Below are 18338 nucleotides of genomic sequence, written 5' to 3'. Positions count from 1 at the left end.
TGGAGTGGAAGTATAAAGTAGCAGAAAATGGAAATACTCAAGAACAAGTACCTTAAAACTGTTTCAGTTCAGAACTTAAGCTCGTCACCGCTGCCAAAGAGACCGAGACCAGTGTAAACAATGACTCTGGTCTTTAGTAAAAGCCTTTGTGAAAGTCCAGAAGGACTTGTAAACATATACTTGGAGGGCACAATTAAATTTTGGTGAGGAGGGAGAAGAGTATTGGGGGAAGTGACTGATCGTAAGTCACTTCAGAAAATGACCTTTCTCCTAGTAACCAATTACCTCTGGTGTACCTTATCCCAGCAACATATGGTCCCTCAGCCCTCGCTCTCCTGGTGCAGCGTACAGCAGGGGATCAATGACTAGAGCAGGCCTCACAGGCCGGACTGTACTCAGAACAGAAGGTGCACTGCTCGAGAAAAGAGAGGGTGGAGGGTGGGAGAAGGCTTTAGCTCAGCTTATGCTTGACCCCCATGACCTTACAAAGACATTTGAAACCATATGATGGTCAGCCACCCCGGATGTTACATGTCCCATTGTGAGCAGGTTGGGGAAACAGTTTATGTACTGTAAATATACTGCATATATACACAGTATATATGCAGTATGTATACAGTATATATAGAGTATATATGCAGTATGTATACAGTATATATGCAGTATGTATACAGTATATATAGAGTATATATGCAGTATGTATGCAGTATATATAGAGTATATATGCAGTATCTATACAGTATATATGCAGTATGTATGCAGTATATATAGAGTATATATGCAGTATCTATACAGTATATATGCAGTATGTATGCAGTATATATAGAGTATATTTGCAGTATGTATGCAGTATATATAGAGTATGTATGCAGTATATATAGAGTATATATATATATATATATATATATATATATATATATATATATCGTGGACGGATTACACACAGACATGTATTGTTACTCCTACACATAAGCATGAACACAAAAACTAAAACTCGGTCGTATGTGGTTGTTTTTATCACCTTGAGGTCATTTAGCATCGCATGTCTTTACGGTAGCTTGCATGTCTGGCATTTCGTGTCTCTTTGTGGTCCTTTGCCTCTTACCTTAGTAATTTTGCATCATTTTGTCGTACAACCTTTTGCATCATTTGTGGTCACTTTTTGTCCCTTTGTGTAGTTCTGTGCCTCTTTGTGGTCACTTTTTGTCTCCATTTTGCATCTCTGTGGTCGTATTTTATCCCATTTTAGTCATCTTGCGTCTTTTCAGAGTCATTTTGCGTCTCTTTGTGGTGTTTTTGCAGGTCTTAGTGATAATTGTGTGTTTCTCTGCGGTTTTTTTGCTCTTTTTGTTCAGTTTGTTTGTTTGTTTGTTTGTTGTTGTTGTTTTTCTTCCATCTCTTCTACAGACACATTGAGCATTATGGTAATGACACAATCGTAATGATCGGTTTCGTGTGTCTGCGTACGCCTCTGTCGGCGAAACCAATGCGAGCTGAGCAGAAACATCGCGATATTTGCCGATCCACCGGCTCAGGCCCATGGTTACAGAGGGGATATCTCGCGTTACCTGAGCCGTCGGCGTCTCATTCCACCACGGTCAACCTGCCGGGAGGGGGTCTCTGCTCACAGCTCCACAGCCAGCATTTCATTTGGAAACTGAACGGCATTTATATTTATAACAAACATCGTAGTTTTATTTATTTAAAGTAAACGTTATCGTCTAGTTAACTTTATAAGTAACCGTTGGCTCAAGGTCGTAAATTTGTACAGAAAAGGGAAGCTAAATTAACGTTACAGCATAGCCGGTCGTGCTAACAAAGAAAATCCTTTCTCTTCAGAAATAATCCCCCACTACCCTCTTTAGTTATGAGTCATGTGGTCATTGATAATCCACACGGTCTAGATCAGCAGGTGAGTACTTTCAACTTCTTTGTTCTTCTCATAGAAATCTGGAGGTTTTTTTCGTTACGCACATGTAGTTTCGTCAGGGAAAGGGTCGCTAGCCCGCAGCTAAGCTAAGCTAAGCTAACGCTGCGGCTGGTAAAATGGAGGTGGTGATGTCGCCGTAGAGAAGATTGTGATGGCGGAGCTCGTCACTACGCTGTTACTGAACCGAATTAACAAGCGTCTTAACACTGTGTGTCCCCGTTTGAAATCGTTAACAACGGGCTTAAACACAACTAAAAATAACACGTCGACTGTTTCTTATGAAACGTTATTTAAATTATTGGAAAGTTGCGAGGGCTGACCAACAGTCGGCCCCGGCCGGTGTCCCACGGAGCTAGCCCGGCTGCGTCGGGCCTTCTCAACCTGAAACGTGGCGCAGAAAAAAATGTTGGCAGCGGTTTATAACGACCATTAACGTCCCTGAAATATTGACTTAGCTGTAACTTTATCAATTACTCATGTAGCATGAAGTTGTATAAGCTTATAGACGGTTAGTGTTAAATTGTATTATTTTATTTTATTGCCTTATTAATTTGTCAGCGGTTTCCTCTTCAGTGGTGGTGCCATGCATGCTATGCTGCTTGTTAGATAAGACAGACCAGTGTTGATGAGCGAAATTATCTGGAGTTTGATCATCTTTTAAGTTTTGTTTTTTTGTTTGCTAAAGTGCAAAACCATCATGAACTAACAAAGTATTGGTTAGCAGTTTAGGTTCACAATATTTAATACTGTTGTAAAATAATTAGGTGTCCATGTGAACATTGAATCAGGTTTTACTTGTGATGCGCTTTCAATTTAGGTGGGAAACAAAATTCAGGCATTTATATTTTCTAAAGTTTATGTCAAACTTACATGAAGCTTCATCGGTCTGCCTTAGACAAACCAAGTTACAATCTTTTTTGTATAAAATTCCCTCTTTTTGTTTTGAATACTCAGAATGATGACTGTGGATTTTGTCTTCCATCAAAATGCATTAGGAATCAATCTAGTATGAATCACTACATCAGGCAAAACCTGTTTCAAAACAAACCCAACGAACAACTGTGAACCCATCCTTTAATCTGAGATTATTTAGATTTTTTGTTTGTCTAGGGGGACAAATACCCGTTGTCTTATTTTATTTGACCAATAGTCCAAAACACAAAGATTTTCAGTTTAATATTTAGAACATTAAAAATCCTCACATTTTACAAACTAGAACCAGCAAATATTTATCATTTTTAGAAGGAAAAAAAAACTACAGTCATTAGATTATCAAAATTATTGCAGATCATCTTTCTGGCAATCAACAAATCAGTTAATCCACTAAACATTGCATCTGTAGTCATGTAATTTCAGTGAAAGTCGTTGTTTTACTCTTATATGTTGTTGGTCCAGCCTCTTGGTTGAATGGTCACCTGATTTATAACCAAACCATTCTTTCTTTTTTGTAGCTTGCTGCCCTAGACTTGAACTCTGACGGACAAGGCGGAGGAACTGGCAGTAAGTAATACAGCAGACTTTACTTGTCAGTGTAAATGTAAGGAGCCTCGTGGAATTATATTTTTTATGATTTGGTGATTAATTTTGTATTGATTCCATTCAAGTTGTGGAAAAAACAGTGGTTTAAACTGCACAGCTTTTTGAGTTTAGAGCTTGATTGTAACACCATGTTCACAAAATGCATAGCTTCTTTAGTTTGTAAACAACAGCAGTCTTAGTAAGTTAGTGTGTTTAAGTGTATGTGGAACGTGACATGTTTTTTTCCCTCTCCACTCAGGACGTTACATTCCACCTCACCTGAGGAACAAAGATGCTTCCAAAAACGGTGAGTTTGATCTAACAGTCACCCACTGAGCCACAGTGAGACCATGAACATATGTTTGACTTGTGGTGTTCTTGATTAATAAAAGCCCATCAGAGCATGGTAAAAGCAAGCACACTTGACAAATTGAGAAAAATATTGGTGAGGCGTTAACCAGACAATATTTATTTCTGGTTCTGCTGGATTTCAGACCATTAGGAACGACACTGGGACACTGGTCTCATTTTAACATGTACAGAATGAGGAGAGAAAGCCGTGTCAAATGGGCTTTCTGTGCCTGTGCACGATAGCTTATTTTGGCATGGTTAAAGTAGGGCAAGTGGTACAGCAAAACGGATTTAGTCTCGAATTCTCACCCCAGACTCCCCATAAGCAAAAGTATGGGGCAAATTTCAAAACTCTAAATCAGTTTGACATGTCATTAACTATTTTCATTGGTAATCTTTGCCTGGTACAATGTCTCACATGTGAAAAAGAGGAGTGCTAGCTATTGACTGCTCTGATAAAGGGAGATGTGGAGGGTGGGTGGGTTGGTGGTTTTATCAGTGTTGACATGTGTAGATTGTTAATGTGTTTGTAGCTAGGTCGAGGTGGTTGTGAGGTAGTTGTAATTTTTTTTGCTGTACTTGTTTAGCCTCTTAAAGGCTCTAAATCAAGACACATGTTGTGCCTGACATATTGTCAGATAGTTTTTCCATTTGGAAAAAAATGGTATCATGGTACTGTGTCATTGCACACTTGACGTTTTTTCTCGTTTTACTGTTTTCTTATTCCACAGCAGGAAATGCTTATTCCACTGGTAGACAGTGCGGTTATTCAGTGGCACCAGTAAATCTCTGTAAGTCCCTTCTGTCTGCTTTCGCTGAGGGCAACCTGCATTTCCAGATGCATGAAATAGCCATTTTACACACCAGCAAAGCCAGTGCGAAGGGGGGACAGGGTTAGGTCAGACTTGTACACATGCACAGTAAAACTTAATGATGGGCCCATGATTAATTGATGTGCTTCTCTCTGCTGGGATGCTTGCAGTTAAAATGAGAAATATCTAATAGGTAAAGGGCAGTTAGATGTAACATTAAGGTTGATGGGTTAATGCTTGTCTTAACAATAGTGAGTTGAGTTTTTAATGTAGTGAGGCATTTTAAAGCTTCATTAAAATTATTTTTTCCACTTTATATTCAAGCCTATATTTTACCATATTGCACTGTCCCCAAGTTTCTTCTAAACAGTGCCCACAACCATGGCAGGCAGAGTGTCAGCAAAGGCACAGAAATAACTATACTTCAGGATGGGATGACTGTAAGATTGGTAACTATTAGTGCAAAGTCAAGCCCAACACTCATACTGCATGAGTCAGTAATCACGGGTGAGTCTTTTTATAGCCTGCTTCCCTACCTTTGCTCAGGTTACCCAAGACTGGCCTCTCAAGAGCTTGCCTTTTACCATGCCTACAGTGGGGGTTGGCGAAACAGATGTGGTATACCTTGACCTATACCTGCATGCCATGCCATCTACTTGTTGGCAGAGTTTCATAGTGTATATAACTGAACACTGGGGCGTAATCAAAACGTGCCCCTGTTCACTTGAAACATGCAGCAGACATCTTGGCCTAACACAGCGTTTGTCAAAGCTTGCACACGAAGTTGCTTATGATGCATGGTGATGGTGCCTTAAAGACTCTGCACTGCATCACTAGTGTGACTGTCTTTACTAATAATGAGACAATATCTGTGAAACAATTATCTAAGACCTGTTCACTTGCATTGTCCAGCCATTTTATACCACTTAACATCTGTTAGTCTCAGTCATGAAATCAAAGCAGGGATTTTATTTTGCAGAGAAACACAGCTCTTGAGTGCACTGCTGCACTGACATCATTCAGTCCCACTCATTAACATCAAATCTTTCAGTTCTTCTTTCAAGTTCTTTATACCTATTGGCCCTTTGTATCTGCCTACAACATACTAAGTGGGATTAATGAACACTGCTGAGAACCTGAGTGTATGCAGGCTTTTGTTCCTACAACTGACCACTGTTTATTTTTTACGTCTGTCTGATGTGAAGTTAGAAAAAACATTGAAATGTACTGGTGCATTTAGTGGTGGGAGAGAAACCTGCATATATTCGACCCTCCTTGGCAGATCACTGAATACTCCTCATCTGTCTGAAAGGGATCCCTGTTTCAGTGAGGTTATTTCATAGTAGGTTGATTGGCCATGGTCTTTTCTTTGACATTTTGTGACTGACCGATCAGCTGACTTTTTTGGTGTCTTTAACATCTGTACCCTGCATATAATGAACAAACATGTACTAGAATTCTTTTCTTTGAGGCAGGTAGATTATCAGAGCTAATTTCTACACTTGCAACACTTGGTATTTTTAAGTTGAGCAGGCTTGGGTTGCTGCACGAACATCTGTAGAGTGTGCTGTCAGTTTGCTGTCTGCAGTTTAGCAGACCTTGTGGCATGATCAAGAAAGGGCACAAGGGTGTATCAGGACTTAGTTGAAATATGTGAGACTGTGCTAGGGGACATATTCTCCTTTTCCAAGAGGTGTGGGATTTCCCACATCACTTGTAGCTCGTACTTAGGTTTGAAATTCCTAAACCATTGTGTGCATTTTAGTCTTTGAAAATCACTAATTATCTCTTCATACTTACTTCATACTTTTTTTCTGCCTTGCCAAAATTAGGATGGTTACACATGGAGCCTTTGAAATTTTTCACTTATATTCTCTTTATTTAAACATAACGACTTGCATAACACATCTGGAGGAAAAAAAATAAATGAGCCTTTTACTTGTGAGCTACAAGTAACGTGCTGAATTCAGCATTGTTTGGAGAATTGTTTCTCTACTACAGCTTTCATGCTTGGTACCCATTATGCATCGCTACATGCTGTTGCAGCATTTTTATATAATTTTAAGAGTGAGCTTTTTGAGCAAGGTGTTACTTGCATCATTTTAGTGTTTAGCACTCGGTATTGTTTTTGTTTGTTGGTCTGACGTGAACTGTGACATAATCTGCATTGCTGTCTCAGAAAGTCAGGCTCGGACACTGCTGCATGTTTGCAGAGAACACGTGTCATTTTTGTCCGATACTGGTCTGAGTGACTAAATTCTACCTCAAACCCCAATATTGTTTTTGTAGTTACTTGCTTGTAGTTAAAAGCTCAACTCTTTGTAGTAAACATTTGGAAGCGACAGTGAAACTAGGAAGTAGTCTGAGCTCCACGTCTGAAATTGAAGTAATTACTTTCATTTCCCTTTGTGGTTGCAAGGCAGATTTGTCTGAGATCCTAATTACTCACTGGGCTGACCAAAATCCTTATCTTGTCACCATGGAGTGGGCACATTTTGAGCTTGTTCAGAAAATACTGGAGAGTATGTGTTTGCATTACATAATCCTCAGAATTTACTCAGATCAATATCGGAGACAAAAACCTTGGGACATCCTTTACTTGTCCGAGCTGCAGACTGTTCTGCATCACATAGTTCAGTGTGTGAAGCATTACAAGGCTTTTCCTTGTACTTACTTGAAGGGGGCACCATGGTGGATGCATTTACCTGTTGGCCGACAGGTACAAGTTAAGATCCTCACCACAGATCTAGAAACAAGTCTTATTCAAGCAAGACTAATCTGAGACTAGATCTGTGCGGCCAGTCTGCCCCTTGATGCTATTGTAGCATAGCTTCTGCTACTTGGCAAGCCTCACCGTGGCAGCACTAACTGTCCGTTGCCCCCCCCAGCCTCACCCTCAGCCTGCACTGATAACAGTGTGGCCACCGATGGGAACGATGACACAGCCAGTGTCCAAAGCTGGGCAGATCGTTGTGGTAAATGTCCCATACAGGCAGAGACAGGGCTCAGTAGGTCTCTTGGTACAGACAAGTCATCCTAACAAATCCAGTGTCTTTTTTTATTTTATTTAAATCAGGGGATTATATTTATTTTACAGTGCTTTGATTTCTCTGCATCACTCTCTTGTACAGATGTAGAACTAGCTTTTCATTTCTTCCCTACTTTACGACACAAACTTGACCCATGACACAACTGTTGTTGCAGGATTTTTCTTAGAATTATTCAAGCTTTCTATTCCAGGTTCTAGTTTATTATAAAGTTGCTTATATCACACTTGTTAGTAAATAAGGCTGAACGTAGGTCGACACTTGAAGAGAGACTTGTGGCTAGTAAGGGCTATAAACACAGGCAGATTTATACTTGCTGACACTAATGTGTGCAGAGTTAAACTTCTCCTCACAAGCCTTTTAATCAGGGTTTCTTTTGTCTCCTCATGAAGATTCACCTGGATGGGACGGCGGACGAAGTAATGGATTTGTGAATGGTTACCACGACAACCGCTCAAACGGGGGCTTTGGAGGGCGTGGACCCCCTCGCAATGATAGAGGTGGGCGAGGTGCCTACCGTGGTAACAGGGGTGGAGGCTCGTTTAATCAACCACTGCAAAATGCAGGTGGGGAAATCCTATCATGCTTTAAAAATGTCTCCCCCAATAGCTCTAGTTGGTGACAGTGTAGCTTCAGGTGTTAACGCAATCCTCCCCACCCTTGTTTATTCATAAAGTTGTTATAATATCAGAGTCTTTTTACTGTAGCTCTTAATGGGTTTAATTTAAGATGAAACAACTTGATGATGGCTTTTTTTTTTCTTTAAAAAAGGAAAGACCATGTTCCGCCTGTGGTAAGAAAGTGATGACATCTCACAGATTTGAGAAAAAAATCAATACTATCAGTAACAGGTCTTTATGTGTTTATTACAGGATTCGGCAGTTATGAAAACAAAGATGGCAGCTGGGGAGGACCTCCCAGGGACGCTGCCTACAACAGCTTTGGGGGCCGGTCTGATAGGTCCAAGCCGGCATTCTTCAATGACCGCGGGACAGGCTCAAGGGGAAGGTGTGTAAACTTGTTCCCTTTGATGTACAGTGTTTTCAGTCTGTGTTTTAACGCAACATGTTCATGGTTTATGATCTTTAAAATTTCACAAGAAGCCTTGAATAAAATCTGAAGAGGAGTGTGTATAAATCTTTATTTTATCACTTGTATTTTATGACAGTTAGCATTTCCGCTGATTTATTTCAACTACCTAGTTTGTTTAGCAGAAGTTAGTATAGCTATTGTGTTTAGTTGCTAGCTTGCAGCGGCTATTTCAGACATTCTGATTTCTGCCTGGCATAGTTTGCCCTTTTGTTTTTGCTCTTTGAGGAATGAGAAGGGGCATAAATACTCATATTCATGTGTGCAGATATGAGCGTGGGGGCTTTGCGGGTGCTGGAAACAGCCGCTGGACGGAGGAATCCAGAGATGACGACTGGTCCAAGCCCACAGCTCCCAACGAGCGCCTGGAACGGTGAGAGACATTCTGCTCACAAATAACTAAACCAACAACCATCTTGTGTCTGCATTTCACTTAAACTTTCCTAACCTCCTTTGTAGTGAGCTTTTCTCTGGAAGCAACACTGGGATAAACTTTGAGAAATATGATGATATTCCTGTGGAGGCCACTGGAAGCAACTGCCCGCCCCACATTGAAAGTGTAAGTCTAAACTCAGCAGTGCTGGCATATTCTGAATGTATGGACTCATTAAGTTTTCATAGAACAGTTTGTCTCACTCTGATGATGTGTGTGATTGTTCTATAGTTCCATGATGTAGACATGGGGGAGATTATAATGGGGAACATTGGCCTGAGTCGCTACACTCGTCCCACCCCGGTCCAGAAACATGCTATCCCCATCATCAAGTCCAAGAGAGACCTGATGGCTTGTGCCCAGACTGGTTAGTATCTCTTTATACTCAACATGTGTACATGACAGCTCTAAGTAGATCAGTTTCTAAAATGGAAAGCAGAAGATGATGGATCATTCAGTGTGTATCTTTTGGATCCATGGTTTTACACTTTAGTTTTAGTTGGTGTAAACAGTGGAGGTGTGTTTCTGATCCCTGCTGTGTTTCAGGCTCTGGTAAGACAGCTGCCTTCTTGCTGCCAGTGCTGAGTCAGATCTACACAGAAGGGCCAGGAGATGCTCTGCAGGCCGCCAAGAACAATGGACAGGTACCGGGGAAAGAGAAAGCACAGTAATTACACATATTCTGCATTACCACTTGTTTTGTTCTTACAAACATGTCTTTCGTCCTCAGGAGAATGGAAGGTATGGCCGACGTAAGCAGTACCCCATCTCCCTTGTTCTGGCTCCTACCAGAGAACTGGCCCTGCAGATCTATGATGAGGCCAGGAAGGTGAGCTTCAAGTACACGGCTGACTACATCTAACCCCACATTGAATGAATACGACTCTTGAGGTCTAACTGATTCTCTTACGTCTTTCTAGTTTGCCTATCGCTCCCGTGTGCGTCCCTGCGTGGTGTATGGTGGCGCTGATATTGGACAGCAGATCAGGGACTTGGAGAGAGGCTGTCACCTGCTTGTGGCTACACCTGGACGTCTGGTTGATATGATGGAGAGGGGCAAGATCGGGCTGGACTATTGCAAGTCAGTATAGCACTGACATTTAAATAAATGACTGGGCTGCAACTTATTTTTTCACTATCAGTTAATCCCAATTAATCAATTAGTTATGTACATAAAATGTCTAAAAGTAATGGAAAAAACACAGATATTTGGTTTCCAATTATATACGAATAAGAAAACTTGCACATCTGAGAAAAGCTTGAATAACACAACTGAAACAAGTCATTATCAAGATGGTTAATTAATTTTCTGGCTGTCGATTGACTATTTGTTCCAGCTCTAGTCAGTTATTTGATTAACATTAAATGTGTCTTTGCAGCTACTTGGTCTTGGATGAGGCTGACCGCATGTTGGACATGGGTTTTGAGCCACAGATCAGACGCATCGTGGAGCAAGATTCAATGCCACCTAAAGGCATTCGCCAGACCATGATGTTCAGCGCCACCTTCCCCAAGGAGATCCAGGTATGTTAGGACATTTAGAGTCTTGCTTAAAGGTCCATATAGTTTAAGAGGACATGTAAAACTACACAGAAATGGTTTTTGGTTCTTAAAGCCAGTGTAGAATATGGACCTTTATATGCCCTAAGTTTCTGCTTACTTATCTAATTTGTTTTTTTGTTTGCACAGATCCTGGCGCGTGATTTCCTGGAAGACTACATTTTCCTGGCAGTGGGACGTGTTGGTTCCACATCAGAAAATATCACCCAGAAGGTGGTCTGGGTGGAGGAGACAGACAAGAGGTCCTTCCTCCTTGACTTGCTCAATGCCACAGGTGAGAAATGCAAACGCCAAACTGAAAATGTTATTTTTTCCCTCCCATGAATGTCACATTGGGCTCTAACCCATCATCCTGTGTTTGTCAGTCTGCCCCATATCAAGCTAATATTGACTTTGCTACATCTCTGCTAACAAATGTTGTTCGTTATAGAAAGACCTTGCAGTGAAAGATAAAATGTCAAAACAACAGTCTGATGCAGGGGTGAGCAGGCATCACTTTGCCGTGTGTTTAAAGGGGGTTTGCTTCTCATGATGATCTAAAGCTGTGAAAGTTGTGTACTGAGCAGCCTTACGTTTACTGGCCGGTTTGGTTTTATCTTAGTTATTCCCAGTGAGGTTCAGGAAAATGTGACAGAGGCCCCAGAGAAACCGGGTAAGTGTGAACATACCACAACTTCACTCTGACCCACAAGCCAGAAACATCACATCCCACAGCTCATCCTGTCCCTCCGCTCCCCCCGCTTGACATGCTGCCTCAGTTCTGTTTTTGTTTTTATTTTCTTTCATTTCCAGTGACAGCTTGTAGGATCAACGACAACGTTTACCTTGCACCGTGTAGACAGAGTGAAAAGCAGAGTCCTTTTGTAGCATAGTGTTACAGTGTTGTCAGCACCAGCACTAAGGTCAGCTGGCTCAACATGATGATGTTGGCTGGTTGTCATAGAAAGAGCTCTCAGTTTCCATGAGTCAGGTGGCTGTGACAGGTTTAATGGTACCGACCTGTTAACTTCAGCGAACAGACAACTGTAGATCTTAGTTTAGACCACTTTGTATTGAGCCAGCTCTAACAAATCCCACTCCTTATCTCAACTATAGAAGTCCTGTGTTTTGTAACTTGACCTCTGTAGATTTGACACGCATTGCTTTTGTGTTGTTTCCATGGTAACCTATGCAGCCGTCACTATAAAAAGCAAACTGATGTGTAATATATGTCATGGGCAGCCTCGCTAAAGAACACAATTGGCTGTCATTCAACCAAGGTAAAGAGGCCTGGGGGAGAGGGGGTCAGCTGCATGGAATTGGCGAAGTAGGTGGGCCCGTTACCACCTCAATAATCCAGCTCGTCTTATTGGGCAGATCTGGGCTTTATTTTAAAATACTCACAGGCTTAAGTAATGGAGAGGATGGAGCTATGATGGATGTAGTTTTGTTTATCCTGGCTTGTGCCAGAGTGTATTGGCAGAACAGGGTTAGCTGCGAATGGGACTGGGTGTGGTCTATTCCACCCCATCACCCCTCAGCCATTTTCATTATCTCTAGCTTTCTCCAGCTGTCATTAATGCCATATATCTAGATTGTAATCTGATCTGTAACCATTCAGTATTTTAAGTTATTCATCTTGTCTTCAGTACCGTGCTAAAAAACTGGAGCCAGGGTCGTTGGTGAACGTAAAGCTTTTTATGCAGCCCCTGTCTCCATCTCTGAGTTGTCATGTTAGTCGTTTGAGTTTCTTCTTTTATTCATAAACTTGCAATTGCCGACCTTTTTCAGTATGACAGTTGTAAGTTCCCATCTTCTTTTGGTTCAAATATCCATCTATAGCCTTGTTCCCAGTTAGCAATGACTTCTTTCCTCCTTATCCTCCGTTTCATGCTGTTTATCCTGCTCTCCTGCCGTTGTATCATCCTCTTTGTTTCCGGTTGCACAGGTAAAGACTCGTTGACTCTGGTGTTTGTGGAAACCAAGAAAGGAGCAGATGCATTGGAAGACTTCCTTTACCGTGAGGGTTACGCCTGCACCAGCATCCATGGAGATCGATCCCAGAGAGACAGAGAGGAAGCTCTGCATCAGTTCCGCTCTGGACGCTGCCCCATCTTGGTGGCTACAGCTGTAAGTCTTCTCACAATTGTCCATCCTCTGCTTATTGAGGTTTTGGTTCAAATGACAAAGTAGTAAAGAATTTCATCTTAATTTCATCTTAATTTAAAAGTGTATATCATCAAATTTTTTATATATATATACACACACACACACACACACACACACACACACACACACACACACACACACACACACACACACATGGATAAATGCATTTCATCAACAGATTGTGGACTGACCTTGTTGAAGTAATTTATGAAAGGTTGGCACAACTTGCTTAGATTCCACTCAGGGCTTTAACACTGCATCAGATCTGTTTGGGTTTTTTCTGCAAGACAAAGTTTAAAATTCAGTCTAGCAATAGCGTCATGTGAGTTTTGAGCTAACGCAAAACTTGGATGAAAAATGAAAGCACCATATTTTTTTTCTCAGGGCTTTCACAGAAAGATTGGCTTCAGTTTGCTAAATTTACTTTAAGACTTCAGATAAACGTCTGAACTCATCTGCTGTACAAAGCAGTTTAGCTCTTGACTATCTGAAGCGGACAGTGCTACAATGAATTCTCAGTGAATTAAGACTTCTTTCAGCATTAACAAAGGTTGACTGAGGAAATGGAAAATTCAGTGAAAGAAAAACAAATGTCTGATTTGGAAAAATGTTGCTGCGGTCTCTGAAAACTCCCTTCTCACTGCTCTCTCCCTAACAATGTTAGAAAACCACAAATTAGGAGCCTGTTTGTTGGTTTTTTGTTGTTGTGTGTGCTACTGGTCAGCACAGGTGTCATTGTTACCATGGCAACATTGGTCTTTGGCCAGAGTCTTCCTTGCATTAGACTAACCTATGAGGAAAATTTAGACTGAACCAACACTGCCGACCAGTTAAAAATACCTCTGAGAAACCATCCCCTGGTTCCAGGCTTATCCGAATTTAAACTGAATCTGTTTCTTTGTCCGTTTTTTAAAAAGCAAAGAGCAGGATACAAAATGTCGAGGTTGCAAAGTCTCTGACATTTTGAAAAACCCTGGAGAACAACTGGGTCACAGAGGAAACTGTGGCTTTGGCTTGGCTGAACGACATAGTTGGCAGATTTTTGAAGCTGTTGCTAATTAACTCAAGTGACCAGTGGACAAAATGAGTGGTTTTTCTGAACTGATATTTAAATAACCTTTTCTACCTGTCCAGGTGGCTGCCAGAGGTCTGGACATCTCCAATGTGAAGCATGTCATTAACTTTGATTTGCCCAGTGACATTGAGGAGTACGTTCACCGTATTGGCCGTACGGGACGTGTGGGCAACCTCGGTAAGAACCTTTCTTTTTTTAATGCCTGTTGTATTTACTCATGAATATTTCAGTGGCTGTATAATCTCACTCGTCCCTGTTTGTGCAGGTCTGGCCACGTCGTTCTTTAACGACAAAAACAGCAACATAACCAAAGATTTGCTGGACATTTTGGTGGAGGCCAAGCAGGAGGTTCCCTCCTGGCTTGAGAGCCTGGCCTACGAGCACCAGCACAAGAGCAGCAACCGTGGACGCTCAAAGAGGTAACAGTCGCACACAACACCTGATGGTCAGGTGTAACTCACAGCTCATACAGGGCTCCAAGGAAATTGATAAAAAGTTTTACACCTTCTGATCTTTTGATGGCTCTAGACGTCATCTCGCCAACCAGGTCGTTTGTAAATGAAGTGACACAATCAACATGTGATTTTAAACATAGCTATATCCTCTCCATTGGATGATTGAAGGGGTCGCCATATTTGGAAATAAAAATGTAAATAAATGTTACATCTGTCAGTAGCTTTGTCCTACACTTCAGTATTGTGGGTAAAAGCCACGAAGTCGGTCTGCTTTGCAACATCTAATAAAAGTTTATTGTCCCACACGTTGTCTGACTGCTCACTGCAGTCACCAGTTTGGACTTTGCTTTATAAGCTTGTTTGAAAACATGTAATATAAAACATTTAACACTTGTCTGTAACTTGTTTTGCTGCTGAACATTTTTCTTTTTCTGCAAATTCTCCACTTTCAACAAGTCAGAGCATCAGCCACCTCAAGTCTGTCACACCCTCAGAAAAATGAACAAACCTTCTCGTCTTGTTTAGGTTCTCTGGCGGTTTTGGAGCGAGAGACTACCGTCAGACGCCCGGTGGTGCTGGAAACTTCAGTGGCAATCGTGCAGGACGTAACACTGGAGGCCACGGAGGAAACCGTGGCTTTGGTGGAGGTGAGGAAATGGTTTCTCTGCCTTTTAATCTGATTCACTTAAAACTGTCAACACAAAGCTTACCCAGTGTCAGTTTAATTTAAAATGGCTTTAATCACTAATGTTTCAAATGAAATCAAAACAATGTGAAAGGTGTGTCTGAATCTGACCTCTGACCTTTTGCTTCACAGGAGGCTTCGGTGGCAACTTCTACAGCAATGACGGCTACGGAGGAAACTACAGCCACTCTGGTAGTGTGGATTGGTGGGGCAACTAGTCGCCTAAGGAATAGGTTGCCATGCCAACCCGACCCAATGGAAACCACATGTTAACTTAAGCCAGACCATAACAACCCTCCCTGTGTAGCTTCACTGACACACAGTACATTACCAACCCTGGTTCTCTGCCATTCGCTTCTCTCTAAAAGGAAGTGCAGCACGACGCAAAGGAAAGTCACCAGCACGTGCAACGCACCGGAGACCGCAGAGATTCGCACACCTCAGAGTGAGCATGGATGCTGACATGCATTGTCCGATAGCAACCTCGGACTTTTCATTGTTCAAAGTATTTTTGTTCTTTTTGTGGAAGAAAAAACCCAATTGAATAACCTGAGGATCATTTGTATGTTAATGTACTGTGCCTTTTGAATTTAAACAGGAAATCTATGTTTTCATTTCACCAGATGAACATGGCCAAGAGCTCTAAATTTGTTTTTACAGTTATTTTGTTTGGTGAAAAAAAAAATATTAGAAAGGTAAAATAAGCTTGGACTTAATCAAACCTTGGCAAACACTGGGGTATTGTGGCTCTCGGAGTCATGATTCCATTTGAACTTCAAATTTATCGCAGGAACATCATGTAGCCTTTTCTATAGTCAAACAGCTAACGGAGCCATTACTATGTCTAATACAAACTGGGCCACTCTGTGAAGCAACCGTACGGTCCCGAGGGACAAAGTTACATTAGTTTTCTTTGTTTTTTTGCTCACTCTATCCTGGACAGGCTCCTTTTTATGGATATGGTAGTCTTTAAAATAGCCATTCCTATTGTAATCTTAAGAAACACAGAAGTCGTTAAGCTCAGTGCCAACAATCGCTGAGGTTTAAGCAGAATAATCAATGCTGGAACTTGTTACTCCACATTTTTCAATTGACTTGACAGTGTTATGGCAGCTAGTATGTTACCGAGTGCTAGCTACATTAAGTGGGCGGTGTTTTTTGTTTATTTTTACTTGAGACATTTTTGGTGCAGGTGTGTTCAAAATTGAAAAACTTTTTTTTTAATTGTTTCTCTACAAATATGTATCAAACAAAAGATGCCTGCCATCTTGAAAGTGAAGTTCAAAATGGCTGCATAAAGGACCACAGCATCGGGAGGGCACAGCGTGGTGCTGGTGTTTACTGAATCGACCGGCAACTGCGAGGCCCAGATGGTATTCTACGCTTGCAAGTGTTTTGTTTTTTGGTCAAGGAGGAAGGACACGTGAACTGAGTCGCAGGCTTAACTTAATTACAAACGTTTTCTCTTTTCAAGCTGCGTTGGAGGCATGGTTCATCTTTAAGAGACAGGCATTTGAATGATCACTGAGGTTTATCAATTTAAACAGCGAGGGGGCGGAGCAGGGTAGAGCAGCACTCCGACCACTGGGGTTAGAGGGGGTGGGGGTGGGAGGGGGGTTAGGCGCGGGGAGGGGCGCGGTTTTCAGTGCACCGCCGTCGTCAGTGGCTTTGGTTTCCATTGCTGCGTAGTGTAACTGTGGAGGTGGCCAAAGACGGGGAGTGTCCACTTCCTGGAACATTAAAGTACTGTCAGGCCCTCTGGGAGTTCATCTGCTCAGACATGTATAAAAAAATCTGTGGCTTCGTGAAGCCAGCGCAGGCTTTTCCTCTCAGAGAGGAGCAGCCATCGACAGGAGGAGAGACGGGGGCGTTTCACCTCAAATGCTCCCAATTTTCTCATCGGGTGTGTTGTGCCTTGAAACCTTTTTTTAAGAAATTGAACTAAGTGGATGCACTGACAGTGTTGAGAACTTGAGATTGAATGGTGCTACTTGATTTAGGTGTGTAGGCCCTTGTACGTCGTGCCCATCAAGTTTTACAAAAGTTCTTTTATTGCACATCTAGAGTTTTATATAGATGTCTTGACTATGTGTCCTTAAGCTTCCAAATATTGTGTGTGAGGAGATTGTGAAAAACGCAGCTTGTTTACAAAGGGGAAGGGTTCTCAACGTTTAAACCAGGATTTATTTGGGACCAGGGGATTTAGCAGTTGGGGGAATTTAGCCATTTGCACAGATTTCTAGATTCTACTTTTGCTGCTAGTTTTGTGTAATTTATTAAGCATTTTTGACAAATATTTATTTTTGTAAGCCTCAAAGTGATTCTTTGAAAGTTTCAGAAACTTGACCAAAAGACAGTACAAAAAACACTGGCACTTGAATGTTGAATGTCACCTGTATGCGTGAAATTTATATATTTCGGGGTAGCGTGAGCTTTTTAATGTTTAAGATACATTGGACTCAGTAAATAATATCCACAGCTGTTTCGGGGCCTTCTCAGGGCCAGTCATCTCTATCAGATTATACTAATTGGTCAACAAAATTTGAAATGAAATTGAACAAACATGCCAAGGTTTGGAATAAAGCTGTCAAAAGAGCAAATAAATTTCCTAAGCATATCGGTGCAGAAGTGTTCAGATTCTCCAATTGTGTGCATTATTGATTCTTTACTCTAATTTGACCTGATAATTATTTTTCTCCAGTGAATGTCTGGCACATGGCAATCCTTAAAGAAACAAACATGTGGTTTATTCTCATTGTTGTATTTGCATATATGACGCCTCTGGAGTTCTCTTTAAACGTGGAGCAGGTCTGCAGAATCGACTTCCACAGCAGCTGTTGGTGCTGTTTGAGGATAAACAGGAAGTTGTTGCTGTGAGTGTCGTTGTAGGCAGCGCTCGAGACATGTTCCACGTTCTCTTGAGAACCCTAGAGCTCTTTAGATGTAGACTTTGCTTTCTGTAATAGCGTATAGGCTCCTGCACTGCATGGGAAATACTCAGCTGTGCAATTGTATGATTTTACCAAAATAAAATGTTTGAATGCAAAAGTATCTTGAAAAATCAAGCATGTTTCCTGAAGACTTGTTTACTGTAGTCGTGCAGAGAAGACCTGTAGCAAGCTGCCTGCTGCCCTGTGTGTGTACAGGGAGGGCGGTGGCAAAATTCAATTTGGAATAGATTGGACGGGATTCGTTTCTTTTTGACAAAATATAAAGATTTCATTTGTAAATTCAA

At 41.4% G+C, this 18338-nt stretch overlaps 1 protein-coding gene across 23 annotated transcripts; it reads left to right on the top strand.

The window, feature by feature from the left end:
* Positions 1 to 1571: 1571 nt before the first annotated feature.
* On the top strand, positions 1572 to 18338 carry LOC139615015 (ATP-dependent RNA helicase DDX3X-like). Of its 23 annotated transcripts, none has more exons than XM_071472763.1 (23): positions 1572 to 1912; positions 3382 to 3430; positions 3708 to 3755; positions 4534 to 4590; positions 4968 to 5060; positions 5158 to 5229; positions 7500 to 7586; positions 8051 to 8224; positions 8531 to 8666; positions 9016 to 9120; positions 9207 to 9306; positions 9412 to 9547; positions 9727 to 9824; positions 9911 to 10009; positions 10101 to 10261; positions 10560 to 10704; positions 10870 to 11014; positions 11342 to 11392; positions 12668 to 12849; positions 14023 to 14140; positions 14229 to 14382; positions 14944 to 15065; positions 15236 to 18338. In XM_071472763.1, exons 1-23 carry the CDS (start codon positions 1868 to 1870, stop codon positions 15319 to 15321), a joined length of 2463 nt encoding a protein of 820 aa, XP_071328864.1. In that variant the 5' UTR covers positions 1572 to 1867; the 3' UTR covers positions 15322 to 18338. The 23 variants fall into 23 exon arrangements, with proteins under 23 accessions (XP_071328864.1, XP_071328865.1, XP_071328866.1 ...); XM_071472764.1 differs by having other exon boundaries at positions 4531 to 4590; positions 4968 to 5051; XM_071472765.1 differs by having other exon boundaries at positions 4531 to 4590; positions 8051 to 8158.

The sequence above is a fragment of the Trachinotus anak genome, unplaced genomic scaffold (genome assembly GCF_046630095.1).
Source record: "Trachinotus anak isolate AG129_WGS33_773 ecotype Australia unplaced genomic scaffold, CSIRO_AGI_Tana_v1 ptg000039l, whole genome shotgun sequence".
Taxonomy (NCBI): Eukaryota; Metazoa; Chordata; class Actinopteri; order Carangiformes; family Carangidae; genus Trachinotus; species Trachinotus anak.
This window is presented reverse-complemented; position numbering and strand designations above follow the sequence as displayed.

What these genes read in the sequence shown, in the direction of transcription:
- LOC139615015 (XM_071472762.1), top strand. Translation starts at nt 1,868, where the DNA reads ATGAGTCATGTGGTCATTGATAATCCACACGGTCTAGATCAGCAG. An exon ending in CCTTCCCCAAGGAGATCCAG is followed by an intron (nt 10,705 to 10,869) that starts GTATGTTAGGAC and finishes TTGTTTGCACAG; the next exon opens with ATCCTGGCGCGTGATTTCCT. An exon ending in CCATCTTGGTGGCTACAGCT is followed by an intron (nt 12,850 to 14,022) that starts GTAAGTCTTCTC and finishes CTACCTGTCCAG; the next exon opens with GTGGCTGCCAGAGGTCTGGA.